This window comes from Myotis nattereri (genome assembly GCF_964212035.1).
Source record: "Myotis nattereri genome assembly, chromosome: 5".
In the NCBI taxonomy this organism is placed as follows: domain Eukaryota; kingdom Metazoa; phylum Chordata; class Mammalia; order Chiroptera; family Vespertilionidae; genus Myotis; species Myotis nattereri.
In genome coordinates this window covers 86,460,454-86,478,892 of record NC_138080.1, presented here as the reverse complement: position 1 = coordinate 86,478,892, position 18,439 = coordinate 86,460,454, and the positions used below count along the sequence as shown (strand labels likewise).

The following is an 18,439-nucleotide window of genomic DNA, read 5'->3' as shown; positions in this document are numbered from 1 at the left end:
CAACCAAATATATGCCCTTGACCAGAATCGAACCCAGGATCCTTTGGTCCGTCCCCAGACCGATGCTCTATCCACTGAGCCAAACCAGCTAGGGCCAACAATTATATTCTTTTTTTAAAAAATATATTTTATTGATTTTACAGAGAGGAAGGGAGAGAGATAGTGAGTTAGAAACATCGATGAGAGAGAAACATCGATCAGCTGCCTCCTGCACGTCTCCTATTGGGTATGTGCCCGCAACCAAAGTACATGCCCTTGACCGAATCGAACCTGGGACCTTTCAGTCCGCAGGCCGACGCTCTATCCACTGAGCCAAACTGGTTACGGCAACAATTATATTCTTTATATATATATAAAGATAATCATTCTTATATTCTCTTCTCACCAGGCTCTCCCAACTTTCCTATATTTCAACTCTCGGCTTAAAATTACACTTTGAAGTTTTTCTACATTTTCCATATCACAGTTAATTCTGACATAAAAAATCCTAATAAAGAACCAATTTTCCTTCTAGAATACTAGGATTGTAAACATCCAGAATGCATATACCAACTGTATTTAACCAAATTTGCAAATGATCCTATCTCAAAGTATAAGTTAAAAACAATGACTGAAAAGAGTATGGATTATATTAGAATAATTACTCTTTTTCAAATTATATGTATTCCTAAAACACACATAGCTACCATTATTGAAGAAACATTTTAACCTTTTGTGCAGAAACAAGGTTAACTATCAAGGAAGGATATTCTATTTCAGCCTTGAGTTAATAATGTACCTTAATCTTAGATTTCTTTTGAATCTGCCTCTCCCTTTAAAAAAAAATCGACAGTACTTGTTTCTTTGGAATTTCACACTTCTTAGTTATAGCTTGAAGTTAAGCATTTTGGCTCTAGAATGATGAAAAAGTCAAATCATGGCTCTGCCTTTTGCTGTCAAACTAGTTACATAATATCTGAGTCTGAGTATACTCAGATGTAAATGAGCTGGGGAATAAAAATAAAACCTGTCTCATATCCCTGTTCAATGAGATAATCCCTGTGAAACATTTAGAGTACTTGATACACACTAAACCACTTTAACTATCACTACTTTCATTCCCAAAAAAAACCTTGACTATGCTCTACCTATAAAAGACACTTGGGCCCTGGCCGGTGTGGCTCGGTTGGATCAATGAAATCCATCCATGCACCAAAAGGTTGCCAGTTGGATTCCCAGCCAGGGTTGCAGGCTCAATTGCCAGTAGGGGGCATGCAAGAAGCAGCCGATGGATGTTTTTCTCTTTTTCTTTTCCTCTCTAAAAATCAATAAAAACACTTTTTTAAAGGCACTTCATTGTCAATTTGACTAAATGTCTTTCAAAAGTCTGTTATTAAAATAGTGACAGAATTCACATAATTTCCTCCATCAGCATCTTAAAGTTGCCATTTTCTGATGCCAGATGTGTATAGTACCTGTGCTGAGCTCTTCACACACACTGCTTCATCGCAGGCAACTTACCAGAACCTGCAGTGAGGATTAAATGAGCTAAGAAAGTATATGGAATAGCACCTAGCACATTAGTGCTCTCTAAATATAGCTTTTATTACTGTTGCTATAACATCAGTCTAGTAATAGTACTAGTAAGTTTTAACGATATTAATATTAGTAACTAGAGGCCTGGTGCACAAAAATTTGTGCACTGGTTGGGGGGGGGGGGGGGAGGTCCCTCAGCCCGGCCTGTGCCCTCACGCAGTCTGGGACCCCTTGGGGGATGACCACCCGCTGGTTTAGGCCCGCTCCCTGGGGAATTGGGCCTAAGCTGGCAGTCAGACATCACTCTGGCAGCCCGGCAGCCCTCGGGGGATGTCCACTTGCCAGCAGGGAGCAGGCCTAAGCTGCAGTTGGACATCCTTAGCGCTGCTGAGGCAGGGGGAGAGGCTCCCACCACCACCGCTGTACTGGCAGCCATCAGCCTGGCTTGTGGCTGAGCAGAGCTCCCCCTGTGGGAGCGCACTGACCACAAGGGGGCAGCTCCTACATTGAGCATCTGCCCCATGGTGGTCAGTGTGTGTCACAGTGACCAGTCATTCCCAGTCCTTCTGCTGTTAGGGTCAGTTTGCATATTACCCTTTTATTATATAGGACAGAGGCCTGGTGCACGGGTGGGGGTCAGCTGGTTTGTCCTGAAGGGTATCCCGGATCAGGGTGGGGGGTCCCGCTGGGGTGCCTGGCCAGCCTGGGTGAGCGGCTAATGGGTGTTTTCAGGCTGGTCACACCCCCTTCAGGGTGGGGGTCCCCACTGGGGTGCCTGGTCAGCCTGGGTGACGAGCTGATGGGTGTTTGCATGCTGGTCAAGCCCCCCCCAGTGGGGACCCTCACCCCATGGAGGGTTGGCCAGCCTGGGTGAGGGGCTGATGGCTGTTTTCAGGCTGGCCACACCCCCTTTAGGGTGGGGGGGGGGGTCCTCACTGGGGTGCCTGGCCAGTCTGGTTGAGGGGCTGAGGGCCGTTTTTAGGCTGGCCAAGCCCCCAGGCAATGGAAGCTCCCGGCCTCTTTTTTTTTCTTTTTTAATTCTGGGATTTATTTACCTTCTATAATTGAGGAGCTCAGAGCCAGCCAGGGTGGTTGGGAGAGAAGCCTCCTGCTTGCTCCAGCTCCATGGCCACGGCCAGCTGAAAGCAGGTATCTGGGGTTTATTTATCTTCTATAACTGAAACTTTGTTGCTTTGAGTGGAGCTCAGAGCTGGCCGGTAAGCTTGGCTTCCTCCATCACTGGAGCAACCAAGCCTCCTGCTCACTTCAGCTCCATGGCTGCCAGACGCCATCTTGGTTGGATTAATTTGCATAGTCGCTCTGATTTGGCTGGTGGGCGTGGCTTACAGTATAACGAAGATACGGTCAATTTGCATGTCTTTTATTAGTGTAGATAGTGTAGCTACTATTACTATAATTATTATCAGGCGCTACATAACCTGCCTCTTGTTGACCTGTCTATAGACTCTAGCCTTTTTTAATTTTTTTTTTTTATGCTCACCTGAGAATTTTCCCATTGATTTTTAGAGAGAGTAGAAGGGAGAGGGAGAGATAGAAAGAGAAACATCGATGTGGGAGAGAGAGACATTGATTGGTTGCCTCCCACATGCACCCCAACCAGGGATGGGAGCTTGCAACTGAGGTACATGCCCTTGACCAGAATCGAACCCAGGACCCTTCAGTTCGCAGACCTACGCCCTACCCACTGAGCCAAACCGGGCTCCAGCCTTCTTTTTTGGTCAAATACTTCAAGTTCATTTACCTTGAAGCCTCTGCACTTATTGTTTCCTCTGCCTGGAATGCTTTTCCCCAGATCATTATATAACTGGCTCCTTCATATCAGTCTTAGTTCCTCAAACTCCTTCCCAACCCTCAGCCTCTCCCAGACCCTCTCTGGCTCATTACACAATTCGAGTTTTCTTAAAATATTTTTTATTGATTTCAGAGAGGAATAAAGAGGGAGAGAGAAATAGAAACATCAATGATAAGAATCATCGACTGGCAGCCTTCTACACTCCCCTTACCGGGGATCAAGCCCGTAGACCATGTTGCATGTGATCAGACCAGGAATGGAACCGTGACCTCCTGGTTCATTTGGTTCATAGGTCGACACTCAACCACAAAGCCACAATGGCTGGGCCCAATTTGAGTTTTGTGTGTGTGTGTGTTTTTTTAACATATTTTATTGATTTTTTACAGAGAGGAAGGGAGAGGGAAAGAGAGTTAGAAACATTGATGAGAGAGAAACATCGATCAGCTGCCTCCTGCAACCTCTTACTGGGGATGTGCCCGCAACCCAGGTACATGCCCTTGACCGGAATCGAACCTGGGACCCTTGAGTCCGCAGGCTGACGCTCTATCCACTGAGCCAAACCGGTTAGGGCCCAATTTGAGTTTTAAATCATGATAAATGCTAAGAAACCTCTCACTTGCTTACTTTTGTATTATACCCACTAATATGTAGTTTTCCCTTAGTATACTGCAGCTTTCCAGCGTAGAGGATGGTGAGTGTTCAAATGTTGTTGTTTTGATGGCCAGAGAGAAGGGGGGAGGAAGGTGGGGACTGGCTAGAGATGGGCAAGGAGGGAAAGGAATGGGGACACCTTCAATAGTGTTAATAAAAATACAGTTTTAAAAAAAGAAGCCCTGGCTGGTCTGGCTCAGTGGATAGAGCGTCAGCATGTGGACCGTAAGGTCCTGGGTTCAATTCTGGTCAAGGGCACATGCCCGGGTTGTGGGCTTGATCCCCAGTGGGGGGCATGCAGAGGCAGCCAATCAATGATTCTCTTTCATCATTGATATTTCTATCTCACTCTCCCTTCCTCTCTGAAATCATAAAAATATATTTTAAAAAAGAGAGAAAAAATTGTTTTAATAATGACAGTGAATACTGGGTATTGCCTATATGCCAAGAACGATTACATGGACATTACTTGCACCAACTCTTTTTATCCTCACAGCAATACATTGAGGTAAGTTTGGCACCCTTTTTACAGTGGAAACTATGTCACAGAAAAAATAACGTGTTTAAGGTACTAGTCAGTGGTAACACCAGTGTAGTCTTATTCTTGTTTTACAATTAAGGAAATTTAGACTGAAAGTACCTTGTCATAAGGTATTAATAGGTAATCTAAGGCCCTGGGTAAAGGATCTATACCAGCGGTTCTCAACCTGTGGGTAGCAACTCCGTTGGGGGTCGGAACGACCCTTTCACAGGGGTCGCCTAAGGCCATCAGAAAACATATATATAATTACATATTGTTTTTGTGACTAATCACTATGCTTTAATTATGTTCAATTTGTAATAATGAAAATACATCCTGCATATCAGATATTTACATTACGATTCATAACAGTAGCAACATTAGTTATGAAATAGCAACAAAAACAATTTTATGGCTGGGTCACAACATGAGGAACTGTATTTAAAGGGCCGGAAGGTTGAGAACCACTGATCTATACAAACATGACTCTAAAAGTTATCTTAACAGTCCTCAACATAAAGGGATGAATAGCATTTGGATCTCCAAATAAATTTTGTCTGTTGCAGGTTATTTGCATTCCTACCACTTTCAACCCTTTTAGAAAACAGAAGACTACTTGCAAAAATAGAAACAATTTTTTTTTTTATAAGAACAAATGTATTTCTCAAGCAGTGGTTCTCAACCTTCCTAATGCCATGACCCTTTAATACAGTTTCTCATGTTGTGGTGACCCCCAACCATAAAATTATTTTTGTTGCTACTTCATAACTGTAATTTTGCTACTGTTATGAATCGTAATGTAAATATCTGATATGGAGGATGTATTTTCAGGGGTCGCGACCCACAGGTTTTTAGAACCGCTGCTAGAGGTACTCTATCTAGATATGCAATCCCCCACTGGTGAAGATTAGACTGCAAATTCTTTAACAGGAGAGGCAAAATGGAAAGATGCTTCTGATACATATGGGAGGCAAATCCAGACTCTGCCAATTACTCAGCGACCTTGTATAAGTCATTTCCCACTCATTTGATGTGGCTAGTTTAATTCAAAATTCAGATCTTAATTAGTACGGATGCTCTAAAGCAGCGGTTCTCAACCTGTGGGTCGTGACCCCTTTGGGGGTCGAACGACCCTTTCACAGGGGTCACCTAAGACCATCGGAAAACACATATATAATTACATACTGTTTTTGTGATTAATCACTATGCTTTAATTATGTTCAATTTGTAACAATGAAATTGGAGGTCACCACAACCTGAGGAACTGTACTAAAGGGCCGCGGCATTAGGAAGGTTGAGGACCACTGCTCTAGAGGATTTTGGTCTGGTTCAAGACTCTACTGCCAGCACCTAGGTCTGTGACTGGCACACAGCACAATAACTTTGGTTCTAAGAAGCGAACCGTCTCGAAATCACCTATACCATTTACTACCATACAGCCACTGAACACTTTATTTGCCAGACACTGATAGACAGACACACCGCAAAATGCCCGCATGATACACATGATCCATATACGAAAACTAAGCCCCGATTTCTGCCATCAGAAAGCCCACAGAAACAGCCAATTCATCTTAAACCATGAAAAGCGCTAAAATAATGGTCTGTACAACATGCTTTGGAAGCAACTTCCAACCCAAGAGGCCAGGCATAACATATTTGCAACAGAAACCCGAATTTAAGGCCCCTCTCAAATCAGCTTTGCATCAACGTCCAGACAACGGTTACTAAAAACCTAACAGGCTACTCATGGTCAAGCTGAAGATGCTAGGCTCTCTGAAACGCAAATCAATTCGGGTGACCTTGAGATCAGAAGCCGGAATAAACCTTCCATCACTGGCGCTGAGCGACCCTGGCCATGCACCTTCATCGCTCATGACCCACGCGAACATACACATGCGGCGCAAGGGATCTGAGGTTCATCTCTGAAATATGACAAGATCTTGCTCCTGCCCGAGTAGGGATTTCTGTGTGCGACAACCCAGAATCTAAAACCCGGAGAAACCACGGCCCCCATCTCCCGACACAACCTCATCCCGAGCGCCAGACAATCAATCCCAGGCTGCTCTCGGCCCCGGCGCTGTCCCCCGCGCGGATGCTGACCGTGGCACAAATCGGAACGGGGGCTGGACATCTGAAATGACATCTTCCCCACCCAGAAAAGGGGGAAGAAAAAAAAAGCCTCAAATAGTAGCCAGAAAGCTTAGCGCCTCTTTGTACTCTCCCTGACTGAAGGCGTGTTTTTTCCAAGACACTTTCACTTGACAAAACCTGCCTGACGAACCCCACGGGCACTCAGACACCGAAGGCGAAAGGTCACCGACCTCCTTCAGGGCGAAGGCGGGACGCGCAGCCCGACGGCCCGGGCTCGGCAGCCACTTCCCGGGGCTCCCCCTGCGCCTCCGCGCCCTCGCGCCGCCGCCTCGGCGTCCGCCTGCCTCCGTTTCCCCGCCGGCGCCCCGGGCGGGAGGCTTCCCTCAAGACGGTTCCGGTCGGCCGGCTGCACAATGAGAAAGGCAACCAGTCCGCGGCGGGGGACGAGGACGGAGCAGACCCCCCCCCCCCCCCAAGGACGCGCTTCCCGACACCCACCAGGACGTGGCAACGGCCGCGGCCACGGCTCCTGGCCACAAATACGCCAAGGGAGGAACACACGGGAGACAGGGAGAAAGGCCGCAATTAGTGAAGAAAAGCAAGCGATACGGGCGGGCAGGAACGGGGCGAACGTGGAGACCCCAAAAGCGGAGCCGGGAGGAGTGAGGGGCTCCGGGGAGTGCCCTGCGGAGCGGAGGGGCGCCCGGGGGACAACGGGGCCCGCGGCGACGGGCAGCCGGGCGCAGGGCTGAGGGCGGCCGGGGCGGAGGCTGCAGGCGGCCGCGGCGGAGGCTGCAGGCGGCCGCGGCGTCGCCCCGAGGCGGGAACGTCCGGCCGGGCCCGGGGGCCGCAGCCGCCAGGGGCGCTGGGCCCCGCGAAAACCGCTGGGAGCGCCCCGAAAACGGACGGGAGGCCGCGGCCCAGCCCCAGGCCGGCTCTCTCATTCAAGCCGCCTTCCCCTTCCCCCTTCCCCAGCCCCATGCGGTCCTGGACCCGGGCCGCCGCGGGGCCCCGGCCCGCCCTCCACCCCGCAGCCCCGCGGCAGGCCCACCCGCGGGGCTCCCGCATGCCGAGAAGAAAGACAGAGCGGCGCCCCTTACCTGAGCTCCCCCGGGTTGAAGCGCTCGCCGTCCCCCCCGTCCCCGCCACGCTCCGCCATTACAGAAGACCGCGTTCATCCACCCGCCGACCGGGCGTCCTCTATTGGTCAGACAGGTCATCCATCTCGAGCGAGAGAGGCGGAGACAGCAGAGATCTGTGAGATGAATGGTGAAGCGTTCCATCAATCCTCGAGCTGAGGGCGGCACCTGCCTTACTATTGGTGGAAGGGCCCGCCGACTTTGAAAGCGGTATGGAGACAGCCACTTGATTGGTCGCTCGGAGGCTTTATGGGAAATGAGACTTAAGCGGCGAGGAGCCGCCAGCGCCCTCTCGCGGTAACCAGAACTAGGTCCTCCCACGTCCTGCCCGGCCTGCAGGAGCCACGTGTCCGCCGGCTTCCAGGAAGGCAATGGTGGAGAACATTGGCCACACGCTGGCGATATTGGCTCGGCCAGAGACCATTTCCATTGCGTGAGCCAATCAAAAATCGATCTGCGTAGAGCTACAAGCAACCACAGGGTTTGTGTGGAAATGAGCTATTTCCCAGCTTTTCAGAAGCAGAAGTTTTAAAGCATCACCGGTTTATAGCCATGTTATTAAATAATATATTACCGGCTACATGAATATCTTCTAAATTGTATTAAATAATTAGTTGCAGGCTGATGAGTGTTATAAATTGCTGCATGAAGTAAGTTGGGGAAGGCAAGCCCCTTCGCAATTTACAGTTTCAAGCATCTGTTCTTCAATTTCAAAATACATTTGTCTGAAACTAGCACATCCTGATACCCAGAAGGAATTCTGAATATTTATTTCTCTTTTTTATTAAAGGAAAAGAAACACCTTTAGGTTCTGGGTTTTCAAAGGTACAGTGACGATGAACCCTATCAATAAGTTGCTCAAAATATTAAAATAATAGATAAATTTTACTCAGACCTAACTCTATATACCAGGCATTATCCCAAGTAATTTCGATGTCTTTTAGGCCTCATATACAGTAAGAATAGCCAGTTTATAGGTGAGACTGAGGCACAGAGAAATTAAGTAGCTTGTCCAAATTCACACAGCTTGAGAATGGCAGTGTGGCAGCATAGCCCATTTCTAAACACCAAGATGCGAAAAAATTGGAAACCCCCATCCACACAAAAACTCATACACAAATGTTCATTGCAGCAGTACTCATAATAGCCAAAAAGTGGAATCAACCCAAGCTGTCCAAACAACTGATGACTCTATTTAAAATGTGGTATATCTATACAAAGAAATATTATCTGGCCATAAAAAAGAATGACGTACTGATACAGGCTATAATACTGAACCTTGAAAACATGCAAGTGAAAGAAGCCAGACGCAAAAGGCTATATATTATATGATTCCATTTTTTTTTTTTTGGTATGATTCCATTTCTTTGAAATGTCGAGAATAAGGCAAATCCTTAGAGACAGAGTAGATCAGTGTTTTCCAGGAGATGGGGAGAGTGATTGCTAAAGCCGATGGGACTTCTTTTGGGATGATGAGAATGTTCTAAAATTAGACAGTGGTGCCATGGCGGGTTTGGCTCAGTGGATAGAGCGTCGGCCTTCGGACTGAAAGGTCCTGGGTTCAATTCCGGTCAAGGGCGTGTACGTTGGTTGCGGGCACATCCCCAGTGGGAGGTGTGCAGGAGGCGGCTGATCGATGTTTCTAACTCTCTCTCTCCCTTCCTGTCTGTAAAAAATCAATAAAATATATATTAAAAATAAAAAATAAAAAAATAAAATTAGACAGTGGTGATGATTGCAAAAGTTGGTGAATGTACTAAAACACATTGAATTATACAATTTAAAGGATGAATTGTATTATAGGTGCATTATATGTTTTTAAAAATATATTTTTATTGATTTCAGAGAAGAAGGGAGAAGGAGAAAGAGATAGAAACATCAATGATGAGAGAGAATCATTAATTGACTGCCTCCTGCATGCCCCACCCTGAGGATGGAGCCCAAAAACCCAGGCATGTGCCCTGACTGGGAATCGAACCATGACCTCCTTGTTCATAGGTCAACACTCAATGACTGAGCCACGCCAGCTGGGCATATGTGCATTATATTTCAATAAACACTGTGCTATATTGAACCCTAGTTCAATATTCAAAATTAATTATGATAATACGTGATAAGAACTGAACAAAATTCTGAGCATGATCAATTGGTAAAGGAAAGAATGGTTGAAATTTCACTAAATATGTGACATTCAAACAAACTGGAGTCTAAGAGTAGGCGGTTACATCCCTTTAACAACATTGGTGTGCATCCCCCAGTCCTGGCAAACTATTACAAAAATAATACTGGCATAGATGGCTCATGACAAACTAATTCCCACTGCTGGAAAAAAATTCAAAATGTGCCGGAAGCCGGTCCATCCTTGCTGCTTGACACAGTCGCTGCAGGGAAGAAACATCTGCACAGCATATGTTTCAAGGGACCTGGCGTATATGGCATACTGTTCTTAATATGTTTGCTCCCCTTCTTAGCGTCATGTGTTTTAACCAAGGTCACCTCTCCTAGAAAGGTTGTTTCCCCAGGTGGGGATTTTTCCCTGGAGTTAGGGATTAACAGGACTAAGGAAGGGAATAAATCAGTAAAATCCCTTAACTAAGTACCAGGCGGGTAGTTAATCACCTTAACTACGAACAATCACACTTAAGTTACATAATCTTTACTTAGGATAATCTCCTTTAGTTACTTCCTTGTAGCTTAACAGAACAGTAGAGTAGTGACCTTGGAATGGAGATAACAAACGCCCTAACCTTTGTAATAGAATGGATAGGATTAAAATCAAATGGTATAAATAAAGATGTAACAGAATAAAGAGAGAACCTGGCTGGAGAACCTGGCTAGGCTGCCGATCAACTGAATGTTGTCTCCGTGTCATTCCTTCTTCACCGACTCCGTCCACACCTTTGGGAACCCCTGGACCTGCTGGGGCTGGACCCCAACAAAAATGAATACTTTATAGAAACCAAGTCAATGGTGTTTATATAAAAGATGAAAACAAACTGTCAGTTTGGATGAATGGAAGAAACTCCTTGTAGATTTAATACAAGGTTTTTATTTGATAGTTTCCAGTCAGGCCTCCTTCCAGGCCAAGGTGCCAGCCCCTTCTCCAGGCCCCACCAGGCCCTCGGGTTTCATTGAAATATATATATATTTAAAGATATTTATATCTTATTGTTTTATTTTTAAATATATAGAGCAGGTATATCTACATATACTAGAGGCCTGGTGCATGAAATTAGTGCACGGGGGCCGGGGGGAGGCAGGGGAAGGGTCCTCAGCCTGGCCTGTGTCCTCTGGCAATCCGGGACCCCTTGGGGGATGACGGGCCTACACCAGCAGTTGGACATTCCTCTTGCAATCCGGGACACTGCATGTACCAGTGACCATACTTTTCATACAAGTGAAAGGCATCTTGCTGTTGTATGGGCAGGTACATTTTTTTGCCCTGATTATAAAAAGTAGTGCATAACATGATCCTTCTGAGGCAGTAGTACCACTTTCCCCATCTCATGGGTGGAAAACTGAAGCAGAGAGAAGTTAAGTAAGTGGCTTTGTCACACAGTTATAAGTGTTAGAATCAGGAATGACCACAAAATGTGCAAGCCAGAGTCCATGCTTGTCATTGCTGCATCAACCTGTTTTTTTCAGCGTTAGAGGAGCCTTGCCAGGTTTTAATTTTTAAATCTAAGAGACTGTTCCCAATATATAGGGTAGGGTCCCAAGGGCTGGCTGGTGATCAGAGCCATCTGTGGGGCGACTGGCAGGCGGGACAATCGGGGTGGGGGGTGGGGGGAGGGACCGCTGGCATCCACCTTGGCTGGCAGCCTGGCACCGCCCACTGGCCCGCCCTGCCCCTCAATCACTGCGGTTGGTTGCCTCCCTCTTGGGGTGGGGGGAGCAGACATCTCCTGCATTGAGCATCTGCCCCCTGGTGGTCAGTTCATGCCATAGCAACTAAGTCATTTCACGGGTTGTTCCACCATTCGGTCAATTTGCATATTAGGATTTTAGGGTTTTATTATATAGGATATGTATCATATGTGTATGATTAATATAGTCATTTTGTTATTTCATTGCTATAATTTACTCACATAAACATGTCCTTGAAAGTCAGATATTTTGTACTCAATAGCTATATAAAAAATTCTGCAAATATATGATCTGAGCTGGGCCTATAGTGAATCATTTTATTGAATCAATGTAAAAACTGAATTAAAGAGACTCAGTGTGTCTTTTAAGAAACCAAATGGATTTTCCTATAGGCAAAACATGAAAACTCTTAGGGATACTAAAAATGTACATAGCTGTACAGAACAAAAACATAAATAGCATCCTTGCCCAATTGGTGGTAATTGAATTATAGACCCTAGAACTTGGTATATCAAAGTGAGGTGAAGAAACAGTGTTGGCTTAAGGCTACTAATTACTATCATCTTGGCCATGAAGTCACTCTTTAGAAGAGACTCCTGAGAAGTGGTTCAAATGTAGAATCAGGCTTTTCATTTTAACAACTACCATTAAAAAAAATTTTTTTTTCTTGATTTCAGAAAGGGAGAGAGGGATAGAAACATCAATGATGACAGAGAATCATTAATCGGCTGCCTCCTACATGCCTCCCACTGGGGATTGAGTCCGTAATCCAGGCATGTGTCCTGACCAGGAATTGAACCGTGTGACCTCCCGGTTCATGGACCAACACACAACCACTGAGCCACACCGGCCAGGCTTAACATCTACTATTTTTGAACGCTTATCTTAAACCCATTGCACATGTGATTTTTTTTAATGCCAAAACTTACAGAAAATCTGATGACTACAAAAGGAAGGGAAGAGGATACTCTCAAGAGAAGGCTTTGTCCAGGTTGACCAAGTTGAGGAGCCAGGCCACGAAACACACTGGGGTAAAAATAGATATCCACTAAAAATATCGTTTCGGATAAATGTAGAAGGAATGAGGAAAACAAAATCACCATGAGAACACCACAATAATCACTGCTGCGGTGAAGCCTACCGATGCATGCTAAATTCAGTGGGTGAAACCTCAAGGAAGAACAGGGTATTGCATAGGCGCAAAATACCCCCATCCAAAATCTATAAAGTACTGTAGTGGTTTCAACATATGCCCACGAATTTCTTGATGCTCCTTCCTCCAAAAGGTAGAGCTTAATTTCCCTCTCTTTGAGTTTAAATTGGAGTCCAGAGTTCTAATTCCCCACATGTGTGTGGGTGGGTGGGGCAGGGTAGAGTGGGGCGAGGGTCGCCACACCAACAGGCAATTCTCAGGCACAAGCAGGGTGTCTAGGAATTCATTCAATTCTGACACTATCTACCCTGGGGTCACATGCTAAACCTAACAAGCTCAGGAGAAGCCTGTATGGTGGGTCTTACAATCTCAGAGACCTGAAGTAACCACATAGGAAGGTCTCAAATGAAAACCTCTTAACTGAAAGCAAGTCGCTGAAGGTATGGTGTCCTGAGCAGTTATTTTCCTTGACAAAGACCAATCTTTACCTAATGTGAGCCTATCTATTGTCTTTTTGCATCTACAGTAACTTATCTTTAAAATGTTAGAGTAATCCCCTTTTTTCCAGACCCCTCAGGGCACAGCCTCCCACCAGAGCACAGACTGTGGAATCTGTTATCCCCACATACCATCTCCGTGTGCTGTAAATGTTCATTGTTCACTATCCTGCAGCCACCAATGTAAAAGAAGTATGTGCCTCTCCATTTCCCTTTTAATCCAATCCCAGAGAAGTCCCCCTGCTTTGCTGCCCCCCTAATCTACCACCAATGGGTTCCGTGTAACCCTCCTTAGGTCTCCTCCTTTGAGTATAATGTATGGAATAAACTGCAAAATTGCCATTCTCTGGGGCATTTTTCTCAATCCATTCCCGGTAATTGTCAGTTTGGCTCCAATAAACTCATAAAAATTTTCTACAGGTTTGGATGTTCCTTATGTCGACTCTGGATAATAGCATGAAATTCCATAAGTTAAGGAATCAGTCCTACAAGAGGGCCCTGTGCCCCACCCCAACACACACACAGACTTCAGACACCAGCTACAAGTCCCAGGCTCTGGGTGCTTCTGAACAACTGACTACAGATTGGAGGTTCCAACAACTCCCTCCAACTCATTTGCAAGAATGCTACTTGCAAATCCAGTCTGTTACCTGAACTTCTGCCCAAGTGGTTGTAAATCAGAGCTTCCCACAAGCCCCTCCGTCGGTCTGATTCATTTGCTAAAACGGCTCACAGAACTCAAAGAAACATGTTACTTACCAGATCACTGGTTTATTGTAAAAGGATATAACTCAGGAGCAGCCAGGCGAACCAGATGCATAAGACCTGGTAGTGGGAAGGGGCACAGAGATTCCAGGCCCTCTCCAGGGTGCCACTTTCCCAGTATTTCCACGTATTCACCAACCCAGGAGCTCTCTGAACCCTATACTCTGGGATTTTTATGGGGGCTTTGACACACAGTCATCATTGATTAAATTATTGGCTATTGGCTCAACCTCCAGCTGCTCTCCCCTCTCTCAAGGTTTTGGGGTTGGACTGAAAGTTCCAACCCTCTAATTACATGGTCAGTCCCATTAGCAACCAGTTTCCATTCCTGTGTATTTTCCAAAATACAACTCAACAGCATAATAAAAGATATCTTTGCTTCACTCTCAACACTTAAGAAATTCCAAGAGTTCCAGGGCGAGCCAGTTATAAATGAGAATTAATTATATTTTGGTCATCTCATCAAGCAAACTCAGAGTCTATCTAGAGCAGCGGTTCTCAAACCTGTGGGTCGTGACCCCTTTGGGGGTCGAATGACCCTTTCACAGGGGTCACCTAAGACCATCAGAAAACATATATATAATTACATATTGTTTTTGTGATTAATCACTATGCTTTAATTATGTTCAATTTGTAACAATGAAAATACATCCTGCATATCAGATATTTACATTATGATTCATAACAGTAGCAAAATTACAGTTATGAAGTAGCAATGAAAATAATTTTATGGTTGGGTCACAACATGAGGAACTGTATTTAAAGGGCCAGAAGGCTGAGAACCACTGCTAGGGTGTTACCTTTACCTTTATCTCTCCTAAACGCCAAGGGCCCTTCTTTTGCCTCTCTAGTGCCTGAAGCCGGTCCATCCTTGCTGCTTGACACAGTCGCTACAGGGAAGAAACATCTGTACAGCATATGTTTCAAGGGACCTGGAGTATATGGCATACTGTTCTTAATATGTTTGCTCCCTTTCCTGGTGCTATGTGTTTTAACCAAGGTCATCTCTCTGAGAAAGGTTGTTTCCCCAGGTAGGGATTTTTCCCTGAAGTTAGGAAGGGAATAAAATCCCTTAACTAAATGCCAGGCGGGTAGTTAATCACTTTAACTACAAACAATCACCCTTAAGCTACATAATCTTTACTCCCTGGAATGGAGATAAGAAATGCCCTAACCTTTGGAAAAGAAATTGACAGGATTAAAATCAACTGGTATAAATACAGATGTAACAAGACAATAAAAGACAGAACTTGGCCGAAACCGGTTTGGCTCAGTGGATAGAGCGTCGGCCTGTGGACTGAAAGGTCCCAGGTTCGATTCCGGTCAAGGGCATGTACTTGGGTTGCGGGCACATCCTCGGTGGGGGATGTGCAGGAGGCAGCTGGTCGATGTTTCTCTCTCATGGATGTTTCTGACTCTCTATCTCTCTCCCTTCCTCTCTGTAAAAAATCAATAAAATATATTAAAAAAAAAAAAAAAAGACAGAACTTGGCTGGAGATCCTGGCTAGAGATCCTGGCTAGGCTGCTGATCAACTGAACACTGTCTCCGTGTCATTCCTTCTTCACCGACTCCATCCACACCTTTGGGGACCCCTGGACCTGCTGGGGTTGGACCCCAACACTCTAACTTGTTGGGCCCATTTATTCTACCTCTCAGCTCACTTATTCCACCTTTGTGGCTTTCTAAATAAACTTTCCCTTATGGTTTGAGTCTTGGCTCTGAATTCTTTCCTAGCCAGAACTGAAGTACTGAGGTTGCTGAACCAAGGTCCAGCCTGACCCCACTGGTCTAATACCTGGTGCCATTCTTGCTGCCAATTTAGGCATTGACACAGGACTGGAAAGTTCAAAAAAGTTTAGTTCCCAGGCTAGGTAGAATAAGCATGAAGTCTTTCCTCAGGGCTCAACCTTCATAATATTCATAATTTTAATAGCTTGGTTAAAATGACTCCATTTTATATATTCTCTATATTTACTCGTTCTTCAATCTGAGTGACCAAGTATATATTTCTATAAATCACAATATCACAGGTTGAACTTAGTGACCCTACCTAGCAGAGTTTACACGTACAGTGGAGAAACCTGGGGGACACCTTCTTAACCGAGTGATTGGGGTTGACATCTTCAGCGATGACATGAACCCCTGAAAGGATGTGATGGGAAGGGCTCTTCACCTCTGTGGCATTCTTTCAAAAAACCCATAACCTCTGTCTAAACCTGAGGAAACATTAAACAAACACAAATTGAGGGACATTTTACAACATTCCTGATCCATACTCTTCAGCATCTGAGTCATGAAAGACAGGTAAAGACAGCTGAACTGTCACAGGTTTAAGGCAACCAATGAAATATGACAACGTAATGCAATGTAGTATTGTGGATTGTATTCTGGAACAGAAAAAAAGACACCAGTGGATAAAGCCTGAGAAAATGTGAATAAACTGCCTCTTAGTTTTGATGAATGTACCATGGTTGTGTAATTATATTCACATTAAGAGAAGCTGGATGCAGAGCATCTCTGTACTAACTTTGCAACTCTCTAGTAAAGCCAAAATGGTTTAAAGGTAAAGGGATTTTAAATATGTTTTAAGTTCCCAGATAGCTAGTTCTCAATGATGCTAAGTGTAAGGGTGGAAACCACTACCATATTGTAATGTATGCCTTATTGTCCATCTACAAAATGAGAGGATTGGACAAGATACTCACCCATTGATAAGGACAAACAGTGCACAGGGGTGTCCTTAGAAAAGGCTCAGCTATATGAGCACCTAGAGAGCTCTCAAGGGAAACCCTCAACCTTGGGAAATAATGGGGTTAAGAATTGCACTCCAAGCTCTACAGTCCCCTAAATATATTTTGTTAATAAATAAGACTGGACCCAAATTCAAGGACACTCACTTTAAACTGAGCACCTAAAGACCCAGCTCTATAAACCAGAATGCTAGTTTATTAATTTACAAAAAAAATTTCCAACTGTCAGGTGGACCATATATTCCTTCCTTTCCTCTCTGTAGGCAAACTTGCAAAGCAAACAAAATCATGAGAAAGCAGCTCAATGTGATTGAAAGCAGAACAAGGCAGTAAGTTATTTTATTTAAACTTTTAATGGCATTGGGTCATGCGAGCCTGATAATTTACTATTCCAAATAGAGAAATGCCTTCCACTTTGACCATCTGTGCCTACCCTTCCTTGCATTGGGAACTCTCTGCTTTACCCAAGAACCTCTCCCTTGCATACATAGCTAAGCCTACTCCTCTAGCCAGAAGGAAATAAAGAAGTACAGTGGGGCCTTGACTTATGAGTGTCCCGACTAACGAGTTTTTCAAGATATGAGCCATCTCTCGGCCGATTTTTTGCTTTGAGTTGCAAGCTAAAATTTGGGTTACAAGCCAGCTTCAGATACCCCACCACTAGTTGGCCCAGTGAACGCCATAACATCAGCCCTGCATCACGTGTCTCACTCGTTCACTTTAAGATTTGACATACGAGTAATTTGAGTTACGAGCTCTGTCACGGAACGAATTAAACTCGTAAGTCAAGGCCCCACTGTGTGTTCCTTTCTATTCTGCTCTATAGGAAACAAACAGGAAGGAAGGAATTTTTATTATTGACACCATTGGCTGATTCAGTCAACAATGAATGGTTAATGAGCTCATGAATTTGCAGATCCTTAAGATAATTCCATGGGCCACCTTGAATCTGTGAGCCAGAAAGTAGAGTACACTGCTCTAGGATGACCTTCTATGTTTTGTTTCCACAATTTTATCCTAATAGGATACCATGTGATTATATCTAATAGGATATTGTATTCCCTAAGATTACCCCAATTTTGATTTGCCCTGTTCTGGAACAATCAATCACACATTTGCAATCTCTTGGTTTATTAACATAGATGACTATATCTATGTTCATGGTGTGTATATTTTACTAGTTTAACTGTAAGAAACTTTGGATTTGTCCCAAAATATCTAATAAGACATTTACAATCTCTTGGTCTATTAACATAAACAGTTAACCAAATCCATTGTGTAAAGTCAACACTATTCTTTTATTGAATGGGGGTGGGGCTCTCTCTCTTTCCTTATTTTATCAACAAGTATGTCTCTTATAATTCACTAGAAGCCCAGTGCACAGATTTGTGCACTGACGGGATCCCTTGGCCTGGCCTGCAGGGTTCAGGCGGAAACCAGCTCTCTGACATCTCCCGAGGGGTCCTGGATTGCAAGAGGGCACAGGCCAGGCCGAGGGAGCCCACTGGTGCATGATTGGGGCCGGGGAGGGATTGCTGGAGGGCTCCAGGTGTGTCTGGCCTGTCTCGTCCAGTCCCAATTGGCCAGACCCCAGCAGCAAGCTAACCTACCAATTGGAGCATCTGTCCCCTGGTGGTCAGAGTGCATCATAGTGACTGGTTGGACACTTAGCA

At 44.9% G+C, this 18,439-nt stretch overlaps 1 protein-coding gene across 4 annotated transcripts in view; it reads right to left on the bottom strand.

Annotated features, from left to right (window-relative positions):
* TCERG1 (transcription elongation regulator 1) overlaps window positions 1-7,820 on the bottom strand; it is a 59,752-nt gene extending 51,932 nt beyond the window's left edge. For 2 of the 4 annotated variants that reach the window (XM_081091202.1, XM_081091203.1), the window contains exon 1: window positions 7,694-7,791. In XM_081091202.1, the coding sequence (XP_080947328.1) occupies window positions 7,694-7,752 (59 nt within the window). In that variant the 5' untranslated portion in view covers window positions 7,753-7,791. Of the gene's footprint in view, window positions 1-7,693 lie in introns of all 4 variants that reach the window. The other 2 variants (XM_081091200.1, XM_081091201.1) reach the window with 2 other exon arrangements.
* Window positions 7,821-18,439: the final 10,619 nt, after the last annotated feature.